Source organism: Salvelinus fontinalis, chromosome 41, assembly GCF_029448725.1.
Source record: "Salvelinus fontinalis isolate EN_2023a chromosome 41, ASM2944872v1, whole genome shotgun sequence".
In the NCBI taxonomy this organism is placed as follows: domain Eukaryota; kingdom Metazoa; phylum Chordata; class Actinopteri; order Salmoniformes; family Salmonidae; genus Salvelinus; species Salvelinus fontinalis.
The window spans coordinates 12,420,847-12,440,843 of record NC_074705.1 but is presented as its reverse complement, the minus strand read 5'-3'; the positions used below and the strand labels follow the sequence as shown (position 1 = coordinate 12,440,843).

At 41.7% G+C, this 19,997-nt stretch overlaps 1 protein-coding gene across 1 annotated transcript; it reads left to right on the top strand.

Moving 5' to 3' along the window:
- Positions 1 to 9,989: 9,989 nt before the first annotated feature.
- LOC129840300 (NEDD4 family-interacting protein 2-like) lies at positions 9,990 to 19,198 on the top strand. Its single transcript, XM_055908099.1, has 8 exons — positions 9,990 to 10,276; positions 14,330 to 14,510; positions 14,864 to 15,000; positions 15,441 to 15,528; positions 15,982 to 16,106; positions 17,123 to 17,189; positions 17,405 to 17,509; positions 17,984 to 19,198. Exons 1-7 carry the CDS (start codon positions 10,247 to 10,249, stop codon positions 17,506 to 17,508), a joined length of 732 nt encoding a protein of 243 aa, XP_055764074.1. The 5' UTR covers positions 9,990 to 10,246; the 3' UTR covers position 17,509; positions 17,984 to 19,198.
- Positions 19,199 to 19,997: the final 799 nt, after the last annotated feature.

The window sequence follows — 19,997 nt, the reverse complement described above, 5'->3', positions numbered from 1 at the left end:
CTTTTCTGGAGTTTTCCAAGCTGTTTAAAGGCAGAGTCAACTTAGTGTATGTAAACTTCTGACCCACTGGAATTGTGATACAGTGAATTATAAGTGAAATAACCTGTCTGTAAACAATTGTTGGAAAAATGACTTGTGTCATGCACAAAGTAGATGTCGTAACCGACTTTGCAAAACTATAGTTTTTAACAAGAAATTTGTGGAGTGGTTGAAAAACGAGTTTTAACGTCTCCAACCTAAGTGCATGTAAACTTCCGACTTCAACTGTATAAACCATTCTCACATCAGCGCGATGGCCATCTGCACGACTCGTGCACTAACATGTGACGGTCAAACAAACACAATACACCAGAGACACATCTCATTTGTTTTTCTACTTCATAGCTTGAAAGAGATGGCGTTGGACATGCTGCACCAATTAATACAAATTGGTAACAATGCATTCATAACGCTGTTGTACTGTATGTTTTGGTATATATTTGAGTACCCCAAAGTGCCTAATAGTAATTCATCTCATCCGCTTTATTGTGATAGGCTTTTCTTCAAATAATCCTTCTTATGGTCCTCTTTGTTTCTCCCATTTCATTTGATTTGGGGGTGTTTCTGTTTGTGGGATGCCATTATACCATGCAGTTCTGAATTTGTCAGTCCCTGCGCTAAATCCATTATGGGCCAAGCCAGTGTTACGGTAATGACCGAATCACCATTGTTACATAATGACGGAATCATTGTCACAACTGGGAGAAGGGTGCGATCTAAAATGGTCAGTGTAACTTTAGTCCACAGTTCCAGTTTACTGACCACACAAGTCCTGCTCATAGTCCTAAAATCCACAGGAAAACATAAATGCTAATGTGTAACTCCAGCCACTGAAATGGAGATTTAGTTCTACAGAAAACCCCTCTGAATAAATTCTATCTGATGTTTCCCTCTTTCTCTTTTTTTTTCCAGGCCTCCTGACACACTTTCTGCCCATTCATCAACAGCATAGTGAGTGAGAGGGAGGAGGGAAGGTTCTGCATCAAAAGACTGTCTTGGTGACTGGGGGAATACATCCCTCTCTTCAGTGTGTGTTTGATGATGCCTTTCTGTTTTAAGAACTCAATGACACACTTTAGCTGGGTATTAGCCTACTTACTCATCTCTCCTGTGTTGTCTTCTATTCAGACTCGGGTTCAAATACTATTTGATTTTTCAAATTCTTGCAGTGCTCGTTTCAGTCTGCCTGGAGTGCCAGATGGGCAGCGTTAGCACTTTTGCAACTATTCTATTGGTTCCATTGCACCAGGTAAACTCAATCAAGACCAGATCAGAAATCATTTCCAAAAGTATTTGAACCCAGGACTGGTTCTCTTTGACATACAGACAAGCTGCTGGATTTTTCCTCTTACTGTATATACTGTACATTACCTAGTACGTCAGAAGTTATGACCTAGTTCATGTATTGTATCAGTTGTACACTTGAATATAACTGCAACAGCTTTGACGGTTGACTTTCAACTTCAAAGGATGCTACCTTAACGGTGTGCCTTCTTTTGCTGAATAACATCCTCTTATATAAGATCATCTTGACGAGGGGCCGTGACGAAGCCTGAAGCTACCCAATGGAGCATAGCTTACTGATCTAACTTAAAAGGGTAGTCCCATGAGATACCACAGCGACGGAAACCAGTGAACATTGTTAGTAGAAGTCAAACTATTTAAGTTTGATACCAACATTATAGGCTTGTCTTTGTCACAGAAGGGGAGGCTCTGTGGATTTGGAGAGGAGGAGAGTCTTGTCCAATGTTTTCAAATGATACCCACTCAATAAATATTTTTTTTGTGGCAGTGAGAAGAGAAGACAAGATTGTGGTGGTTGTGTGTTTGGATACTGGGTGATGTGGGAGGCTTGGCCACAACTGCCCCTGGCTGATTAAAAGGTAGAGGAATGTGTCTTTGGGCCTGAATGTACTGTATAATCAAAATAATGACTTACTCTTTAGCAATACAATGCAGAATCCATTCCGCACTAAAAAAACAAAAACAAAGAGTGGACCTTTACCGAATTCGAAGTATGGTTTGGCCGTCTTATTTTCAATGGGAAGAGGATGCATTAGTGTTTTATAAGTTAATGCTGCACAATGCAGAAATTGCTCCACCATTTCCAGGTTGAAAAAATGTGAATAGTTCCCCTAATTTCCCTTTGACAAAACAAGTATATGTTTTTTATTTTCCATAACCAAAACGATTGTATTTTCAGCTGTTTGAAGCTGGTGTACTAAACTGAAAGTAAAAGACATAAAAATTCAACGCAAGAACAGGAAGCATAGAAATGGCGCACATATAGCGCTTCTTAGACTTGCTTTCAGTGAGTGACAGATCTATAACTCACATTTCTATTTGAATTTGGTCGGGTCGCCCAAAAGGTTACATATTGCAACTTTAAATGACTGTGGTTTCTGCTTTACCTCCTGTTTCTGCATTTGTCTCAACCAAGGATGCCATGTAAACGTCACTACCTTTGGTATACTGCCTTTTCTCAACTCATGTAGATGATGAATCCATTCTGCTGCCCAGTAAGGATATAGGATTAAAGACATGCTCCTGAATTTTGGTGACTACTAAGTATTTTTTAAATCTCCCGCTTTGGGTTGGATGTGTGAATGTGTAGTTCATACATGCATAATCTATGACCAGAATTATTGTCTTACCACCAAATCCATAGTTTGAAAGCCACTGTATTCTTAAAGCTGTGCTGCCCTACATTTCCCCCTACGTGGGTCAGCCCCCTAGTAATTTGAGTTCAACAAATGAGCTTAAGCCCCTCGCCATGTAAGTGACAGCTAGCAAGAGGCACATAATGCACACACAGGAGAGAGAGAGAGAGAGAGACAGAGACAGAGAGAGGCAGAGAGAGAGACAGACAGAGAGAGAGAGACAGAGACAGAGAGAGACAGACAGACAGAGAGACAGAGTGAGAGAGAGACAGACAGACAGAGTGAGAGAGAGAGAGAGAGAGAGAGAGAGAGAGAGAGAGAGAGAGAGAGAGAGAGAGAGAGAGAGAGAGAGAGAGACAGAGAGAGCAATGACGTTGCTGTATCTGATGTAGTACACAATTTTCTGGGACCACTTTTGGATCGTGAGTGCAACTTTCAGAACTACTGGCTAAAAAGTAAACTAAAGTACCGTAAAAGTTCCTTTTTCACTCAGTGTAAGGCGTTACTTGTAAGAGGTAATTTTAGGATATGGCCTACTGTATGAATCTTGTAAAAGTCACATGATAATTTAAGCTTTGGACATTTCTGTTGAAGTCTTTGGTGGCTTTTTTAATGGATACATGCTAAAAGAGACAGCTGGTATGTTTAAGGACATAATTCAAAGGAGAGGTTTGTAATTTAGTTGCTGCCAATCAAGATTGAACGGAGGAGCTTGACACAATGGAAAACTGATCATTCTTCAAAGTTGTAGACAAGAAAACAATGACCCATGCCAGCTTACCCTTAATTTCTTAAGCAAGTGATACATGCCTTTTCAGTATCCAGTACAGTTTGTAGTATAGATTTCTCAGAGATTCCGCTCAACATTAACCTTGAATCACCAGGCCTTGCCTCACTGAAAGCATACATATTTCTCCACCAGCTCCATCCAAAATCGTTCATTCTGTACATTCATCCCGTTTCTCCAATCTCCTGTGAGTCTTTAAACAGCATTACGGCAGATTGATTGGTGACTTCGCCTGGATCAGCATGTTTGAACCGAGCAGCACTCAGAGTGAGCACTGTAGCGGGCTTCCATTTGTTTTCCCCGTGACAGAAGCAATATCTATCCTGTAGACTCATTAGAAGACAGGGGACAGAGTGAGTAGCAGCTGGGCTCAGGGGAGAAGAGGAGTGGAGGAGAGGGATTGGGGGGGGGGAGACATTTCTTGCAGAACATGCCTTGAGATGGTTTAATGTTAGCCCTTTGCTGATAGCACCTTGGCCCCATCTATCAGCCATTGAGGGTTTATTTATGGGTGTCTCTGAGGCTGTAGTCACTGTGACAGACAGTGTGGGGGAGTGAGAATAGCTCTGTCTTGGTATCCCCGGGTCTTTGAGTTGATCTCTGTACCCACCGGGAGAGAGCTATGTCTCAGCTCAAGTGAATAGGCCCACTGAGACTCTGACACGGTCCTAATATGGACACCACGTGTATTGAGTACCAAATGTATGTAATGGTAACCAAGACACACAGCCAAAAGCTGGAACACAATGTACTGGCAGTCAACTAAACCAATTCATGCTGAAAGGTATTCTAGCTTTCCAAGGCCGGACAAATAAAGAGGAGTTATTTTGATGCTCTTACAAGACATACTGTACATCCAACCTGGTCTCAGAGCATTTCGTATTATTCTGTATGTAAATCCGCAATCTCCGTTTAGTATGATATGTTACGTTTCATATGTTATGTATTTGCAAAACTTATGATATGTTATTAATTCTAGCTAGGTGGCTAATGTTGGCTAGCTGGCTAACATTAGCTAGGCTAGGGGTTAGGAGTTAGGGTTAAGGTTCGGGTTATGTTTAGAAGTTAGGTTAAAGTGTTAGGGGAAGGGTTAGCTAACATGCTAAGTAGTTGCAAAGTAGCTAAAAAGTACTAAGTAGCTGAAAAGTTGTCCATGATGAGATGCGAACTCGCAACCTTTAGTTTGCAATAAGTCCAAGTTATACGCCCAGCCATCCACCCCGACTATCCACCCTACTTTCGTTTCTGCCATAAGTAACCATCTGTCTTACGTAACCATACGAAATGTAACATATCGTACTATTTTGATAGTCCCGGATTAACTTTATACTATGTCTGTATATGCAATTCTCTGAAACAGTAAACAAACTGGAGTTTCACTCCCTCTGCTGTACACTCAAGGTACATGTGTAGTGTGTGCCTGCCTGCCTACCTCCTAACTGTCCACCATATTCATACCATCAGGACCTTAATTAAAAGAGAACCATACCCAGTAATTATGAAATGTTCTCTAACAATATCTAGCTAATTAAAGTATTACAAATAATCTACTAATGAATACCAAGTCATTGAATCCATTAGGTGACATTATGTGTATGTTTGGACATTTCAGTAGATTCAGCTATGTGATAATTACATATTTAATCAAGAGCAATAACAGACGGAGGAAACCTGCAGTTGAAATACATGACATGATGACCTAGGAAACTATTAAAAGTGTTTCATTGGTTCGTACACTGTCTCTAGACAACTGCTGGCATATGTGTGTGTACAGTAATGCAGCCAGAGTTCCCAGCATTCATTTTCTAAGCAATCTCTTCTCCTCTCACAGTAATTATATTTATTTGGAGTCTGCTATTATTCAGAGTAAAACGCTTTCAACCTTGCAAGAGTCAAGAGAGGGTGTCTTTGTCATGGTGTACATCTCAAATGGCACCTTATTCCCTGTCTAGTGCACTACTTTTGACCAGGGCCGATAGGTGCACTATGTAGGGAATAGGGTGCCAATTGGTATGCACATAAGGTACTAGCCGCTGGACAGAAAAAAGAATTACACTCATCTTTTGTTGGGTTTTCTAAAGTCCAGTTACCTTGTCATGTTGCCAGGTAACTGCAGCCATGTGTGAGGGGTTTGTGTCAAATACATGGTTAATGGCATTACTGGGCACTGAAACAGGGCAGACGCCCTGTGAAAGGACTTGAAGCATCACACATACATGTACACACACACACTATACACACACATACACACGACTGCACGCATGCACTTGGCGTACAAACACACAGAAAAAAATACTAGAGCCTACAAAACCCAGAAACATATCACTACACCTTAATCCTTATTAATAACCCTAATGTCTTCTCCTCTTCAAAGGGCAAAGCTCATCCCCCTCTCTTTTAACATGCTGATGTTGGATAATAGGAACTGAAGGAAGGCTCTTAGCAAAGATGTCAGAACTACTTAGCTAATACAACTTCCAGAATGTAATCCTTTCTTATAAAGCAACGGGATTAATGTAAGGCTTATTTCAATATCCCCTATGTAGTCATGATTCACTGTATTCGATGTGTTCGCCAAAAAAGAAATCAATTGTGAGTAAAAGGAAGACTAGACATAAGTCAATAACAAAGCTAATCCCCTTTATCCTCTCTGCAACAGCCCAACAGATACAGGTATAACATGCTTAGGCCAGTAATATGCAATCTCCAAATCAACTTTTGTCAGAATTCTCACTTCCGTACTGCACTATCAATACGTTTTGTGTCTTTAGGGGAATCCAGGAATGTGCTTTAATGCGATCTGACAGTCATTGGATTAGACACACTTTACAGAAAATGATAGATTTTCCAGGATGGACATTCAGGCTTTAATTTGGCTCACCGAGAGGTAGGTTCAGTTTTGAACTGCTGTGAGGAGAGATATCCGTCCCAGCTCTGTGAACCTTCAACAGGGCATGAGTCTGCCCGACATCTACCCGGGAGAGTCCAGAACCTAAAATCTCCATATTTAAGTTATCTTGATTCTGTCCACTCCTTTCCCTGTTGAGGTTGGTGATATTCCAATCACAGACACCCACTTGCCAAAAGCCAATGTTTCTTGACCCTTCACAGTATACCATTGGGGTCTCTTCACTGAAAAGCTGAGGGATGGAGCCACTCTCAAATTCAAAGCGAGAGCTATGGTTGCAAGGACTGACCATCCATGATATCAAAATGATAGTTTTAACCATGTTTTTAAGCTACATGGTGTTTGGTTACATTTACATTGGAGTAAAACAAGCTTATATTTTGTGTTCTGATGGGGTATGACAGTTGAGCTCATGAGGATTCTAGCTTTAAACCACCTAATTTAAAAAGGTACACCTAGTTGTTACTAGTCAGTGCAACATGCAAAGTGCCATACAGACACATTTCATTTCACTGCTTTTCTGTTTATATACAGCCTCCCTCTTCATGCCCTTACAGGAGGGCTGCTTAGCGAGGGCTTGCCATCTCTTTTGCCTGAAGCATTACGGATGGAAAACCATTTTGGGGTAGGCTTTGTAAGTACCTTGAGAGCGTTGGGTGCCTCTGGAGTACTCTGACAGGTTTGGATCCGACTCTGCGTTTAGCTCTGTGGGTGTGATGCGGCTCTCGTTTGAAGTACACATGTAGAATGCGGGCTCTCCTACATGAAGGGCATCTGAAGAAGTTATTGCCATGGGCTGCGTAATGTTCATCTTATCATCTTATAAAAAGAACAGCGGGTAAAGCATGAGTCAACACAGCCCAGTCTAGTGTATCTATCTGCATGGGTTATCATGATTCATTGGAGGGTAGCATCACTCACTGTCCCACCTACTTAGCTAAAAAAAGAACCCTGATTGAAGAACCCAGTTTGTAATGGATACACATGGAAACAGTAATAGCCTGGAGAAAACAAACAGTAATCAGATCACTGGCTCACCTGAACACATTAAAACAAGTGAGAAATGTGAACGTCATGGAATACCCAGTCAAATGTTCACATCATAGGTACAATAGCATTTGATATATTTGTGAAATCATTTTGTTCAAGCAGGACTCCCACTGAGACGAAGAAGAATACCTGGTATTCCAGTGTGTCTTGTCTATGCCTACAAGGACAAATGAAACAAATCTTCTTGAAAGTTGCATGCATCATTTCCCACAGCATCATGACACTCTACACTTTGGTTCCAGTATACCAAATGCATGAAGCATATCAAGATTTTGCTCAGCAGTATGACGTCCTTGCAGTGTTCCAAGCAGACCTGGGTTCAAACACTATTTTGAATCTTTCAAATCCTTGTTAAGTCTGTCTGGATTGCCAGATGGGCGGGGTTTGCTATTTTGCTTCTATTCTATTGGTTCCATTACACAGAGGAAACTCAATCAAGCCCAGATAATATATTTGAAATGACTTCAAATAGTATTTGAACCCTGGTATGGTTTCAGTAAGCTCACCTGATTTGTTTCAAATGAGGAGAGCTGTTTAACTACACCATTTGTACTGATCAGCATGATGTAAGCAGCTGAGTCAGCTTGTTAGCCAAGGCTAAATGGCTGCCATGAGCACTAAACTTGGTCAGACATCACTGGTCTCAGTTGTAAGGAAGTCAGCATTCAGTAGCCTCAGGGGTGAGTGGTATATCTATTAAACTGTAAAAGCAACGTATGTGGGCGGATCTTGGAGCCGTCTAAGACAAGCAGACCCAGCTCTGCTGACGACCTGCCTGTGACCCACAGGTCAGAGGGCCTCTGGGCAGAGCACTCTGTTGTAATGATGGGCTATGAAATGTCTCACTATGTTCATGTATCTGGATAACTGTGCACTCATCTAATCCATATTGCATTTCTTACATTAAAGGGCAGCTATGAAGGCATCCTGGAGATGTTGATCAGTGAAGGTTTTCAGCTGTTGCATGTTTGCCCTCCTCAGATGGTCCCAAACTCCCAGCGGAGTGAGTTAGTCTCAGGTGCCTATAAGATCCCGAGGGTTCTGACCACCAATCCCCCCTCTCTCTTGATGATTTATATGCACACAGTTCTCTTATAATCAGGTGAGACAAAACTGGCCTGGAATAAAAACCTGCTCACACTGTAGCTGTATGGGACAGGGTTGGTCACCCCTGTTTGCATGTGGTCAATGTTTTACATACATTTTCAGACAAGGACACCTTTACTAATTGGTGTGATTATGGTGACTACCTGTGGTCATGTAGGAATACTGCAATTTAAAGTAACAATCAATTCCTTTCAAACTCACACACTTGTTGCGGTCATGAAGCTATTGATTTACTTTTGATATGTGGCAACTATCCAACAGTTCCAAATGTAGCAGAAACTGGAAATGTTGCTCTTATATTTGTTGTGTTGTTTGCAAATGTTCTCTTCTCTATTTGGTCTGATTGGATAGCTATAATCTACTGCTCAGTTACTCCCATTGTGTTTGTAGTACCCATGAGCCTAGATAGACCATATCTTGCACAGCCTGCATTGGATATAATTTACAACTGTCTTAGTCGAATTAAAGACAGAAACAGCCGTGCAATTGAAAACTCTCCCTCCTCCTCTCTCTCCCCCTTTCTCATTTAATGGCCAAACACATATTTCACTAACAAGCACTTCCAGGGAAAGAAAATAGAAGGAAATTAGAAGTTGATTGTTCTCTGGGTTTGTTTTGGATCTCTCACTCCATGGTGGTAGGAGCCAAAGGGGCCTAATGTATTCTCTATGAAATCAGGGCCTCATACATTCCTAATATCACCAATGTTTTCTAACAAGGTCTCTCCTTACCAACGCTTATAGCAGGGATCATCAACTCGATTAAGCCGCGGGCCGATTTATTCTTGCCTGGATGGATGGTGGGAAGTTTGGAACAATCAATTGAAGATGATTTCCTGGTGCTTTTAGTCTTATGTCTAACAATGAAAATTGTACATTAAAAAAATAATTTAAAAAAAAAAGTGTTTTGGCTCAGAAAACTTGGGGTGCCAAATAAAACCAACCACAGTCCAAATTCGGTCCATGGCCGCCATTTGGGGAGCCCTGGTTTACAGTTACAGCAGCCAATCCAATGAGTCCTGATAGACTATAAACCAAGAGTACTACCAAGTAGGCTTTACCTGTCCAACTGAAAAGTCTCACAACCCAAAATGGGGAAATAGCTCTTTTGCCGACATCTACGGTGGGATTATTGCGAACAGTGTGTGTGCGTGTAGGCTTCTGACCGTCCGTCTCTGCTTCTCTGAATAACTATTGCGTTTTTGCACCACCTAGTGGTCAAATGGTTTATATTCCCCGGTAGAGTAGAATGCCCAATTCCAATTCGACCACTAGCACCTATTTCCTAGCCTATACACTGTCTTGTCTACAGTCAAATCTGATGAGATTGGATAGATATTAAGAATAAGATGATATTTTATATTTTCACCTTATTGTTTAGATTCATGCAATATCTTTCAGATCTTCAGGGATGAGGTAAGTGTAGTGGATAGGAGTAGATTTGGAATTCGGAGGCATTGCGTCACAAGTCAAAGAGCCCTATGTGATTTCACTCACTCGACGTTTCCTATCAAAAGTAGTTTTGCTTCAGTTGAAGCGTAAATGGACGGTTTATTGTACGCCCGGCGTGTATATTTAATCTACTTCACCTGAATGCTGACCATTAAAAAGTAAAATCAAGTTACGAAATAGCTAAATACACGATTGTTGACTTTTCGCTTGCTGGCTAGCTCCGCCAGCTGAGTCTAACGTCAAGATGGACCAGGCAGCGAGCCGATACCAAGTGGTGAGCAAAAACAATCGACATTGCCATCTGTTTGCGAACTCCAACTAATATAAACAACCTATTTACAACATTACTTGGTGTCAACCTAGACTATACATGTTTAAATTGACGGCTTGTATAATCAAACAGATGTTCCTCGTGCCTATCACTTCCGCATTATTCAGCAGCAGATCAACAATACAATAGCTAACCTAGCTAAACGTTAGCTAGCAAGTTCTAATTCAATTTGAGTCGTTAATCATCCACATGACAGCACTTTAGCACTTAGTTAACTCAGTTTGTATTGGTTTTCTGAACGGATAAGTAACTTGGCTAGCTAGCAAACGTTAGTTCACTGTATGTCAGCAAGTGCCAGGTAAGTTAACTCAGGCTAGACTTCAATTATATGCAGCCATTTGTGGCAACACTACCTTACTCAAGTATAGCTAGAGCCCCCAAAACACGTACATAATACAAACAATGTTCCATGACATCTCTGTAGTGCTCAATAATTGGCTTTCCATGAGAACAATATACACCCCCAGAAAGAAGATGCCATTCCTAGTTGCATAATATTAGTCAGAAAAACAAGGTGGTTAGGTTATTGTTCAATCCAGTTTGCTAGGTAGTTATTAGTTATTTCAGCAGTGGTGGGGAGGCGGGTTGAGGTCGCACTCTTGGCCGCAGAGACATGTTGCTGTTTTAATTCAAATTTCTTGCAATTCTACACAATTTACCATGGGGTGGATAGAATATTCTACAGTTTTAAAGCAAATTTCCAGCATTTCTATACTTTTTGCCATGGGGCTGATAGAAAATGTGCAGTTTAAAAGTACATTTTCTGCAATTCACACATTTTGGCATGGTTTATGTCGTGTTCTTGTGCTGTCTGAGTGACTCAAACATAACATGCCATGACATTTGTTTTATTTGTATTCCCCCAGTCTAGTTTTCATTTTGGTGGTTGTTAGTTCTCAAAGATGGTCTTATAAAAAAATATATATCTCCGTTATGTTCTCTACATTATTTCTGGTCTTAGTCATTAAAGTTTACACTGAAAATGTTTTAACATCCCCCAAATTATTTTCATCCCCCAAAAAATATATATATATAAAAGATAGAAATTACAAAAAATAAATGTATGTACTATATATACTGAACAAAAATTTAAACGCAACATGTCAAGTGTTTCATGAGCTGAAATGAAAGATCCCATAAATGTTCCATATGCTCAAATTTGTTTACATCCCGGTTAGTGAGCATTTCTCCTTTGCCAAGATAATCCATCCACCTGACAGGTTTTGCATATCAAGAAGCGGATTAAACAGCATGAACACTACACAGGTGCACCTTGTGCTGGGGACAATGAAAGGGCACTCTAAAATGTGCAGTTTTGTCACACAACACAATGCCACAGATGTCTCAAGTTTTGAAAGTGTGCAATTGGCATGCTGACTGCAAGAATGTCCACCAGAGAATTTAATGTTAATTTCTCTACCAAAAGCCACCACCAACGTTGTTTTAGAGAATTTGGCAGTGCGTCCAACCGGCATCACAACCGCAGACCACGTGTATGGTGTCGTGTGGGTGAGCGGTTTGCTGATGTCAACGTTGTGAACAGAGTGCCCCATGGTAGTGGTGGGGTTATGGTATGGGCAGACATAAGCTACAGACAATGAACACAATTGCATTTTATCGGCAGCAATTTGAATGCACAAAAATACAGTGACAAGATCCTGAGGCCCGTTGTGAGGTCAATTTTTATTAAAGGTATCTGTGACCAACAGATGCATATCTGTATTCCCAGTCATGTGAAATCCATAGATTAGGGCCTAATTTATTTAAAATTACTGATTTCCTCCATATGAACTGTAACTCAGTAAAATCAGTGAAGTTGTTGCATGTTATGTTTGATCTTCTTGTTCAGTATATACACTGCTCAAAAAAATAAAGGGAACACTTAAACAACACAATTTAACTCCAAGTCAATCACACTTCTGTGAAATCAAACTGTCCACTCCGCCTTTGTGCAAGGAGGAGCACTGCCAGAGCCCTGCAAAATGACCTCCAAAAAAAGCACCACCAGCAATCAAAAGTGACCAAAACATCAGCCAGGAAGCATAGGAACTGAGAAGTGGTCTGTGGTCACCACCTGCAGAACCACTCCTTTATTGGGGATGTCTTGCTAATTGCCTATAATTTCCACCTTTTGTCTATTCCATTTGCACAACAGCATGTGAAATTTATTGTCAATCAGTGTTGCATCCTAAGTGGACAGTTTGATTTCACAGAAGTGTGATTGACTTGGAGTTACATTGTGTTGTTTAAGTGTTCCCTTTATTTTTTTGAGCAGTGTATTATAAAAAATACAAAATTGGAGTGGAGGTTGTCATTGAGAAGTGCGGCCCACCGCTTCTATATTAATATAGAGGAAACACTGGGGTTCTAGAGTAGGATGGGTAATGGATAGGGAAACAGTGTTCAACCTACCTTTCTACTTGGCGATACTTCCATAATTATCGATTTGGTAGGCACCGGTGTCTTATAAACACCATTTTCCAGTTTCAGGTGGAACTCTGATAATGAGGAAATATTCAGAAAGATATTGAATCCACTTTTTGTGCCAATTGAAAAATGACTCTTACATGTGTTTTAAATATTTGTTTGGGTGTGACGCTCTGTCATCTAATTCACTTGGCCTCTAGCACCAGCTTTAGCTATGCTGCTGGAGGTTTGCTATTGCTCGGATGTGTAGTTGTCAATGTGAATGCCGTGTATCCAAGGCTAGGGTCACTTCTGGTTTAGTCCTGTATCGGCCCATCACTATCGAAAGCAGAAAAATGTTACTTTCACAGTCGTTATCATGCCAATGTGTATTTAGGTTATCAATAATTACTTCCACAGACTGATTTGATATGGGATAAGTTAATTAGGCAGTTGTTGTAAGCCTTTTGAATAATGTTGCCTACTAGCCTTAAAGTCAAAATGCCCACTGCTGCACTATGCTGGAATGCTTGCTCACGTCAGACATAGCATGGTATGTATGCCTTACCTTTTTTTGCTTTTCGAAGTGCAAAACTTTTTCAGCCACAGCCATGCTATTTTGATCCTGCCTCTGCACTTTCCTCAGTCGCTAGGCAACTGTGGATTTGCCTCTGTGTCATCTCTTTCAGGTTTTGAGGGTAACCTGTATTTAGATGCGTCATATAGGCTGTTTTATAATGTAAACTCCCCAACCATCCTTGTTATTTGTGTCCACTCATTCTGAACAGGTCTTTAAACATGTAGGCCTAACCTAACTATTTGGACTTACATCTCGTATACGTGTTGGATATATCAGATGAATATAGGACATACTGAGATAACCTTAGGAGTTTGTGTTTAGGCCTTGGTGTGCCGATGGTGAAATAACTCATTCACCCCTGGCCAATTATGCAGTTGTTTAGCTCTTGCATAACTGGTGTCCTTGACACCGGATAGCATCGCACTCACTCATTCTCCTGGCTTTGCACATTGACCCGCAGTGCATAGAGTGCTGCTGGACATGATGCCAAACTTCATCTACAGCTAAGCCACAAGTTAAACGCTGGTCTGTTGACCTAAGCAAACGCCACAGCCTCAGGTGAGCTGCAAGACTAAAGCAACATTTGGCACTGCTCCCACACTGATCAAGGCCTAGGTTATGCATCCGCTTAAGCTACGTCATTTGTCATTGGCCAGATATAAGGCTGTGCTCTCTTCTCTATAACATTACCGTCACCCTTCTGTTTCCCATGACCATGTTGTCTTCTTCCAACTGGATGCTATGCTGGCAATTAGCCTAGATCACATGTTTTGGATGTCTTCAGCGCCCTTAGCACTGGAATCAAATTTTGCCTACTTAGTTTATTACAAAACACCAGATGATCTTTCAGTGTTGGGCCATGACCATATCTCTCCAAGCGTCTCAGTTTACAGGCTTCCCTCTCCTTTCTCACCTTTGACATTCTGTGTCGTGAACTTGTGACGTGGGTTTTATTGAAGTGACACTTAAAACTCCTTCTCTCTACCCCCCCTGCCCCCCTTCTCTCTCAGTTTGAGAATGATGAAGACGACTCCTGTGAGCCCTCCACCAGCGCCCAGCAGCCGTGCACCTCGGCCCAGGCCAACTCGTCCTCCCAGGACTGCCCAGTCCCAGTAGCCCTGGAGGGGGACGCAGAGGCTCCACCTCCCCCGTATGCCAGCATCGCCCTGGGAGCCACCGCTGCCATGCCTGGTACAGAACCAAAGACTCCATATACTGTCTGTTTGGCTCTTTTATCCCCGCTCTACACCTCAGTTTAGCTTATGTCTTTGCTTCTGCCTTTTTCTGTGTCTCACTTTGTCTTTCTGCCCCTTTCTCCATCTCATTCTCTCGCAGCGTCTGTAGCTCTCATGTAGTTCTTTCAAACACGTTGGAACCAGCCAGTTGCCCTAACTATAGGCCGATAGTTCACACTCCTGGAATTAAGCCGATGTGATTTCCTTATTTGATTGAATTGATTCCGAACTCCATCTTCACCTTGTGAACAGTGTTCATTTGCCCTGTTGTAGTCTAATTGGCCACGTCTCTTCCCTGTGCTCCCCCAGTAGAGAGCAGTTGTTACCCAAGTGATTTCCCCGTGCCGCCCCCCTACAGCGTGGCCACCTCGCTTCCCACCTACGATGAGGCAGAGAAAGCCAAAGCTGAAGCCATGGTACTCTCTTCTGTGGAGGTGATACCAGGGGTAGGACACACACACACACACACACACACACACACACACACACACACACACACACACACACATGTTTTTGAGTATGGGATGTTTACCCATGAAAACAGGATTATTCTGCTGGAATGCTGTAAGAAAAACTTTAATGCTGCTATTAACTACACAGTGTAACAACATATTTCAAGACCAAAATAACTTTGATAGCTATATTGTCCAAGTCATAGCTACAACAGTATTTACAGTATGTTAGCTCTATTTTATGTAGTTCTAGTACAAATGCCCATTGAGATTTATTTCTGCTTCCTCAACAACTCTAAAAGAGAAGGAAATGTCGACACACAACAGTACTATACCGCCCAGCTCCTTATTCATTGGGATGACTGAGCTATTGGGACGTTTCTGCAGAAGAGATGGATGAGTTGTTTTCTGTCCTATGTCTCTTAATTAAACAGGAGGATGACTTCCCTCCAAGGGATGACTTCAGCGATGTCGACCAGCTGAGGGTGGGGAATGACGGCATTTTCATGCTGGCCTTTTTCAGTGAGTGGATCTGTTGTTGGTGCACAAAACCTCCCGATTCTTCAGTGAGTTGACAAGCCCAAATACCCTCTTTCATTGAGCGGACTGGCCCATTTCAGTCTGAGCAGGGGAACATAACAAAAGTTTGCTTGGATGAAAATGTGAGTAAGCAGTTGAAGGTGTTTTCTATGGATTCACCACAAGGTGGCAACAGTCACTCATTGAAGACAACATGATCTCTTCCTCCAATAGGAATGGAGGTGGGAAAGGTCAAAGTAAGTCAGCTTAGCGATTCTCTGGCTGCATTCATTTGGCCTCAGAATGTGTCCTTTAAGTGTGTATAGAAGGACATCCAATTTGTGATATACTGAACAGTGTCTCACTCAACAGAAATGTTAGTCAACTTTGAGAGTGGTGTCTGTTTGTCTGTTGGTCTGTGCTTGTAACTGCATGCTTTCTTCTGTCTCCAAACAGTGGCCTTCCTGTTCAATTGGATTGGCTTTTGCCTGTCATTCTGCCTGACCAACACCATCGCTGGCCGATACGGGGCCATCTGCGGCTTTGGCCTCTCTCTCATCAAGTGGATTCTCATCGTCAGAGTAAGTGCTGTGTTGGGTTAAAGGGGCCTAATCAATGTATCTAAAACAACGTACGGAGTTGATTTCAATATGGGACAGGACATACAGTCCACAACTTTAAAAGCAGCCCATACAAAGTGTCTACTTCAAACATCAATGTTACAAATGGTTTACTTTAAATGAACAAGCTGGCTAGCAGTATCCTGCTTAATCCAGACAATTCTGTGCTCATAATTGCGGCAGGTAGCCTAGCGGTAAAGAGCGTTGGGCCAGTAACCAAAAGGTCGCTGGTTCAAATCCCCAAGCCGACTAGGAGAAACATCTGCCAGTGTGCCTTTGAGCAAGGCACTTAACCCTAATCGCTCTGGATAAGAGCGTCTGCTAAATTACTAAAATTTTAAAATAAAAAACTTAAAAGCTTCACTTAGCTACTAGCATGTTAATGAGTTGAATGTTACAAAATACATTTCAAGTATGTCCAGTATATTACTGCATATCCAAAGCATGGCTTGTGCAGTAGGAAGCAGATGCTTGCTACGGCTTGTTAGCCCTAGATGTGAGGAGGACGCCCTTAAGAGCAGGAACCCAGTGTGATCTCTGTGCTCCGGGCATCAATCAAAGCCCTGTACAATTTCCACATGAAGAAGCAACACACTGGTGGGCATAGAGTTATTAACCCCGGGCTTTCATCATTGATCTGGTGCACACAGCTACTCCCACTAGATGTTGTGCAATACTAGGCTATACAGGGGTTTAGGCCTTTATCTGAGCAGTGCCAAATTTAAGGCCTGGTTTCCTGGTGTCTGGGACTAGGCTTCTTTTTTTTGTCCTGGAAACCGGCCCATAGTCTCAATTAGGACACCCAACATTTGAGGAATTGAGGCTTGAGGAGGCCTAATCCTAGCGCATGTAAATTTCTGCCATGGTGATTCTGATAATCTGTATGTGTTTATGGTAACTGATTGTCATTCAAAAGTATTCTCATGATGGTAGGACATGTTGAATTTCCATTTCCTGTAATTTCTATTGTCCCATAGTTCTCTGACTACTTTACTGGATACTTCAATGGGCAGTACTGGCTCTGGTGGATTTTCCTGGTCCTCGGTAAGTTTACTGATCTGTATCGCAAATGCTGCATTCTTCAACTAGCCAATTGCTGAGGAATTAAGTTGTACTAATATATCCACCTAGAATGTTGTACAACAATTCCATCTGGTGGCTGAAATGATGTACTACTAATCTTCCCACAGTAAAGTGAATTCCTTGACCTTGGATGAATAGTGGTGTTTTTTACTAATGATTTCGAATCCCTTCCTCAGGTCTCCTGCTTTTCTTCAGAGGGTTTGTGAACTACCTGAAAGTGCGCAACATGTCTGAAAGCATGGCTGCCTCGCACAGAACACGCTTCTTCTTCCTGTACTGAGGTAAAACATATATTTCAATTGAACCTTTTATTTAACTAGGCAAGTCAGATAAGAAAAAAATTCTTATTTACAATGACGGCCTACCCCGGACAAACCCGGACGACACTGGGCCAATTGTGCGCTGCCCTATGGGACTCCCAATCACGGCCGGATGTGAACCAGGTACTGCAGTGACGCCTCTTGCGCTGAGATGCAGTGTCTTAGATCACTGCGCCACTCGGGAGCCCAACTACTAATGAAGACCTTAGTACGGTCACCGCATACTAACATGTATAGTAGATACTATCCTTGAGACTTGACATTCATAAAAAGACATGCATATAAATGAAGTTATTGTTTATGAAATGATACTATATATTGTTGTTACCAATTTGTCTTTCTGTAAATGGCATGTTGTAACATCTGCTACCCGTAGTCTGCGAATTCTACAACAGTTGCGCTTTCAGAATTATTTTCCCACTTCCTTTGCTCCAGGTTGTCGCTCCAGACATTCCTCCTTAATGTGAAATTCCCTGAGGATTTGCGACCCTCTTCTCAAATGACCAGGACAACAAAAAAAAACACTGAAAAGACGTGAGGAAGAAAAGAACCAGTGCGTCATTACAGCTGCGAAAGTCTGGCGTCTTTCATTAAAAGCAAAAACAGCTGACTCGTCTCTTTTTCAGAAAGTCCGTACAATACAGATTAACCCAGCTAAATATACCCTGTGTGTTTCTGATCTTTTCACCGGCTTTGTTTGGCTCTTTAGATTTCAATTGCCTTCCTGATCTAACCCCTGTAGTGGTCCCATCCTGCTTAATATCCCAAGTCTTGAACAGTGAATACACCTTAACAGGAGGCAGTATAGTGCAGTGTAGTACCTGGGTCTACCTGTTGTGGACGTTTGTGGAAAAGCACACACAAGAAGATGGAAGAAAACAGTATGCAGCCAAGTACCTGAACTGGATATCTGCTCCCAATGAGGAGGATGATGATGATGATGATGATGATGAAACGGTTAGTCATTTTAAAAAACACTTTTAGAGCTCTATCGGAGTATCAATATTACAATTTGAATTATATCCCTTGATTTTAATCCCCGTATTTAATTGTCTTTGGTATAAAAACATGTTATTTGATGAAACTCATGACTTTTATTGTGAAATGATTGAACTGTATCACAGCTTATGCCAATTTATATGTGCAACCTCTTTCTCCATCAGTGAATTGCTTACTTGTCATAGTGCGTGTACTGATCTCTTTGTCTGTCCAATTTTGAACTGGAATTTGTGTTTATCCCAAAAAAGGAAATCTGCCTTTTGCACTTTTTTTTTTTTTTTTTTTTTAAATTACATTTTCATTAAGTTGATTATTGCAATTAGCCTGAACTGTGACATTTTAAAGTATTGTTTCCTTTCTTTAATGCTTGAATAATGCCTTTGTCATTTTGTTTATGTTACACAGAAGCCTCATCAGCAATATCGAAAAACCCAACTTAAATGCACGATTATTCTGGCCGAGTTGGTTATAATAGTATTCAGCTAAAGCAACGTTATTAATATTCTATATGTATGTTTGTAGAACAACCAAACTGTTTTTGTCAGAAATGATTCTTGGAACATCTCTGGTACTCCGAGATGCTGATGCGTGCTTGTTAACGCTTTAACCTGAAGTCTTGCAAAATGCCAATAAAGTTCCAAATGCACCCTGTGACTGCCTCATGTCAGAATTAATTTGATGTTGAATAGCCTCTCTTATTTAGGGCTGTGTCTGCAAACGCTACTAGCCGTTAAATCCTTGCTTCCGTCCTTGTTTCCTCAATTGCTCTCAAAGCGCATTGGAAGACAGGATACAAGGTACCTCCCTCCCACCTCTTCCTCCATTGGTCTTTGAGAGGATTTGAGAAACAGCCCATGACTGATTCTCTCTAAACCCTCAGAGGTTATAGTTTGGTTGTTGGTTTCGTTAGATGGCGTACATTTACCTCACTCTGGCATTTGTCCAACCAAATATGTTTTTATCGAAATGACAAAGTCTAAACCTCTTCCTGAAAAGCTCATTGTTTGCCATACAGAGGCCTGCTTCTACTGAATGCATGTGGGTTTTATTAGTTCTTTCTTTGGCTGTCCCCAATCCAGCCTCTTTATAAACTGTTAATGAGTGACCCATTTACAGAACTCCCTTCCGGTTGGCAAATGTTCTCTTTTATGAGGCACTTTTTTTTTTCTCCCTTTTTATCAGCCCGGGATAGCTTAGGCCCTACTTCTCACAACCTCAATACTCACCCACCTCCTCCCTCCCTCCCTCCATCCACCATTTAACTAGAGCGATTTGGAAGAGAGGCCAGGGCACAAAGTAAACTATGTCACACGCACAGGCCCAGGGGGAACAGTGCTGACAATCGCTGTCGGCAGCATATCTGAGGTCTCGTTACCCTATAGGTCCTTACGGCCAAACTAAGCATGCGCCTGCCCTGCTGCTACAGGTTCCCCGCTTCCCGGCCCGTTGT

Bases quoted from the DNA above. Each gene is read 5' to 3' on its own strand.
- LOC129840300 (XM_055908099.1), top strand. From the start codon at position 10,247: ATGGACCAGGCAGCGAGCCGATACCAAGTG. The intron at 10,277-14,329 runs GTGAGCAAAAAC...CTTCTCTCTCAG, and splicing joins CAGCGAGCCGATACCAAGTG to TTTGAGAATGATGAAGACGA. The intron at 14,511-14,863 runs GTACAGAACCAA...GTGCTCCCCCAG, and splicing joins AGCCACCGCTGCCATGCCTG to TAGAGAGCAGTTGTTACCCA.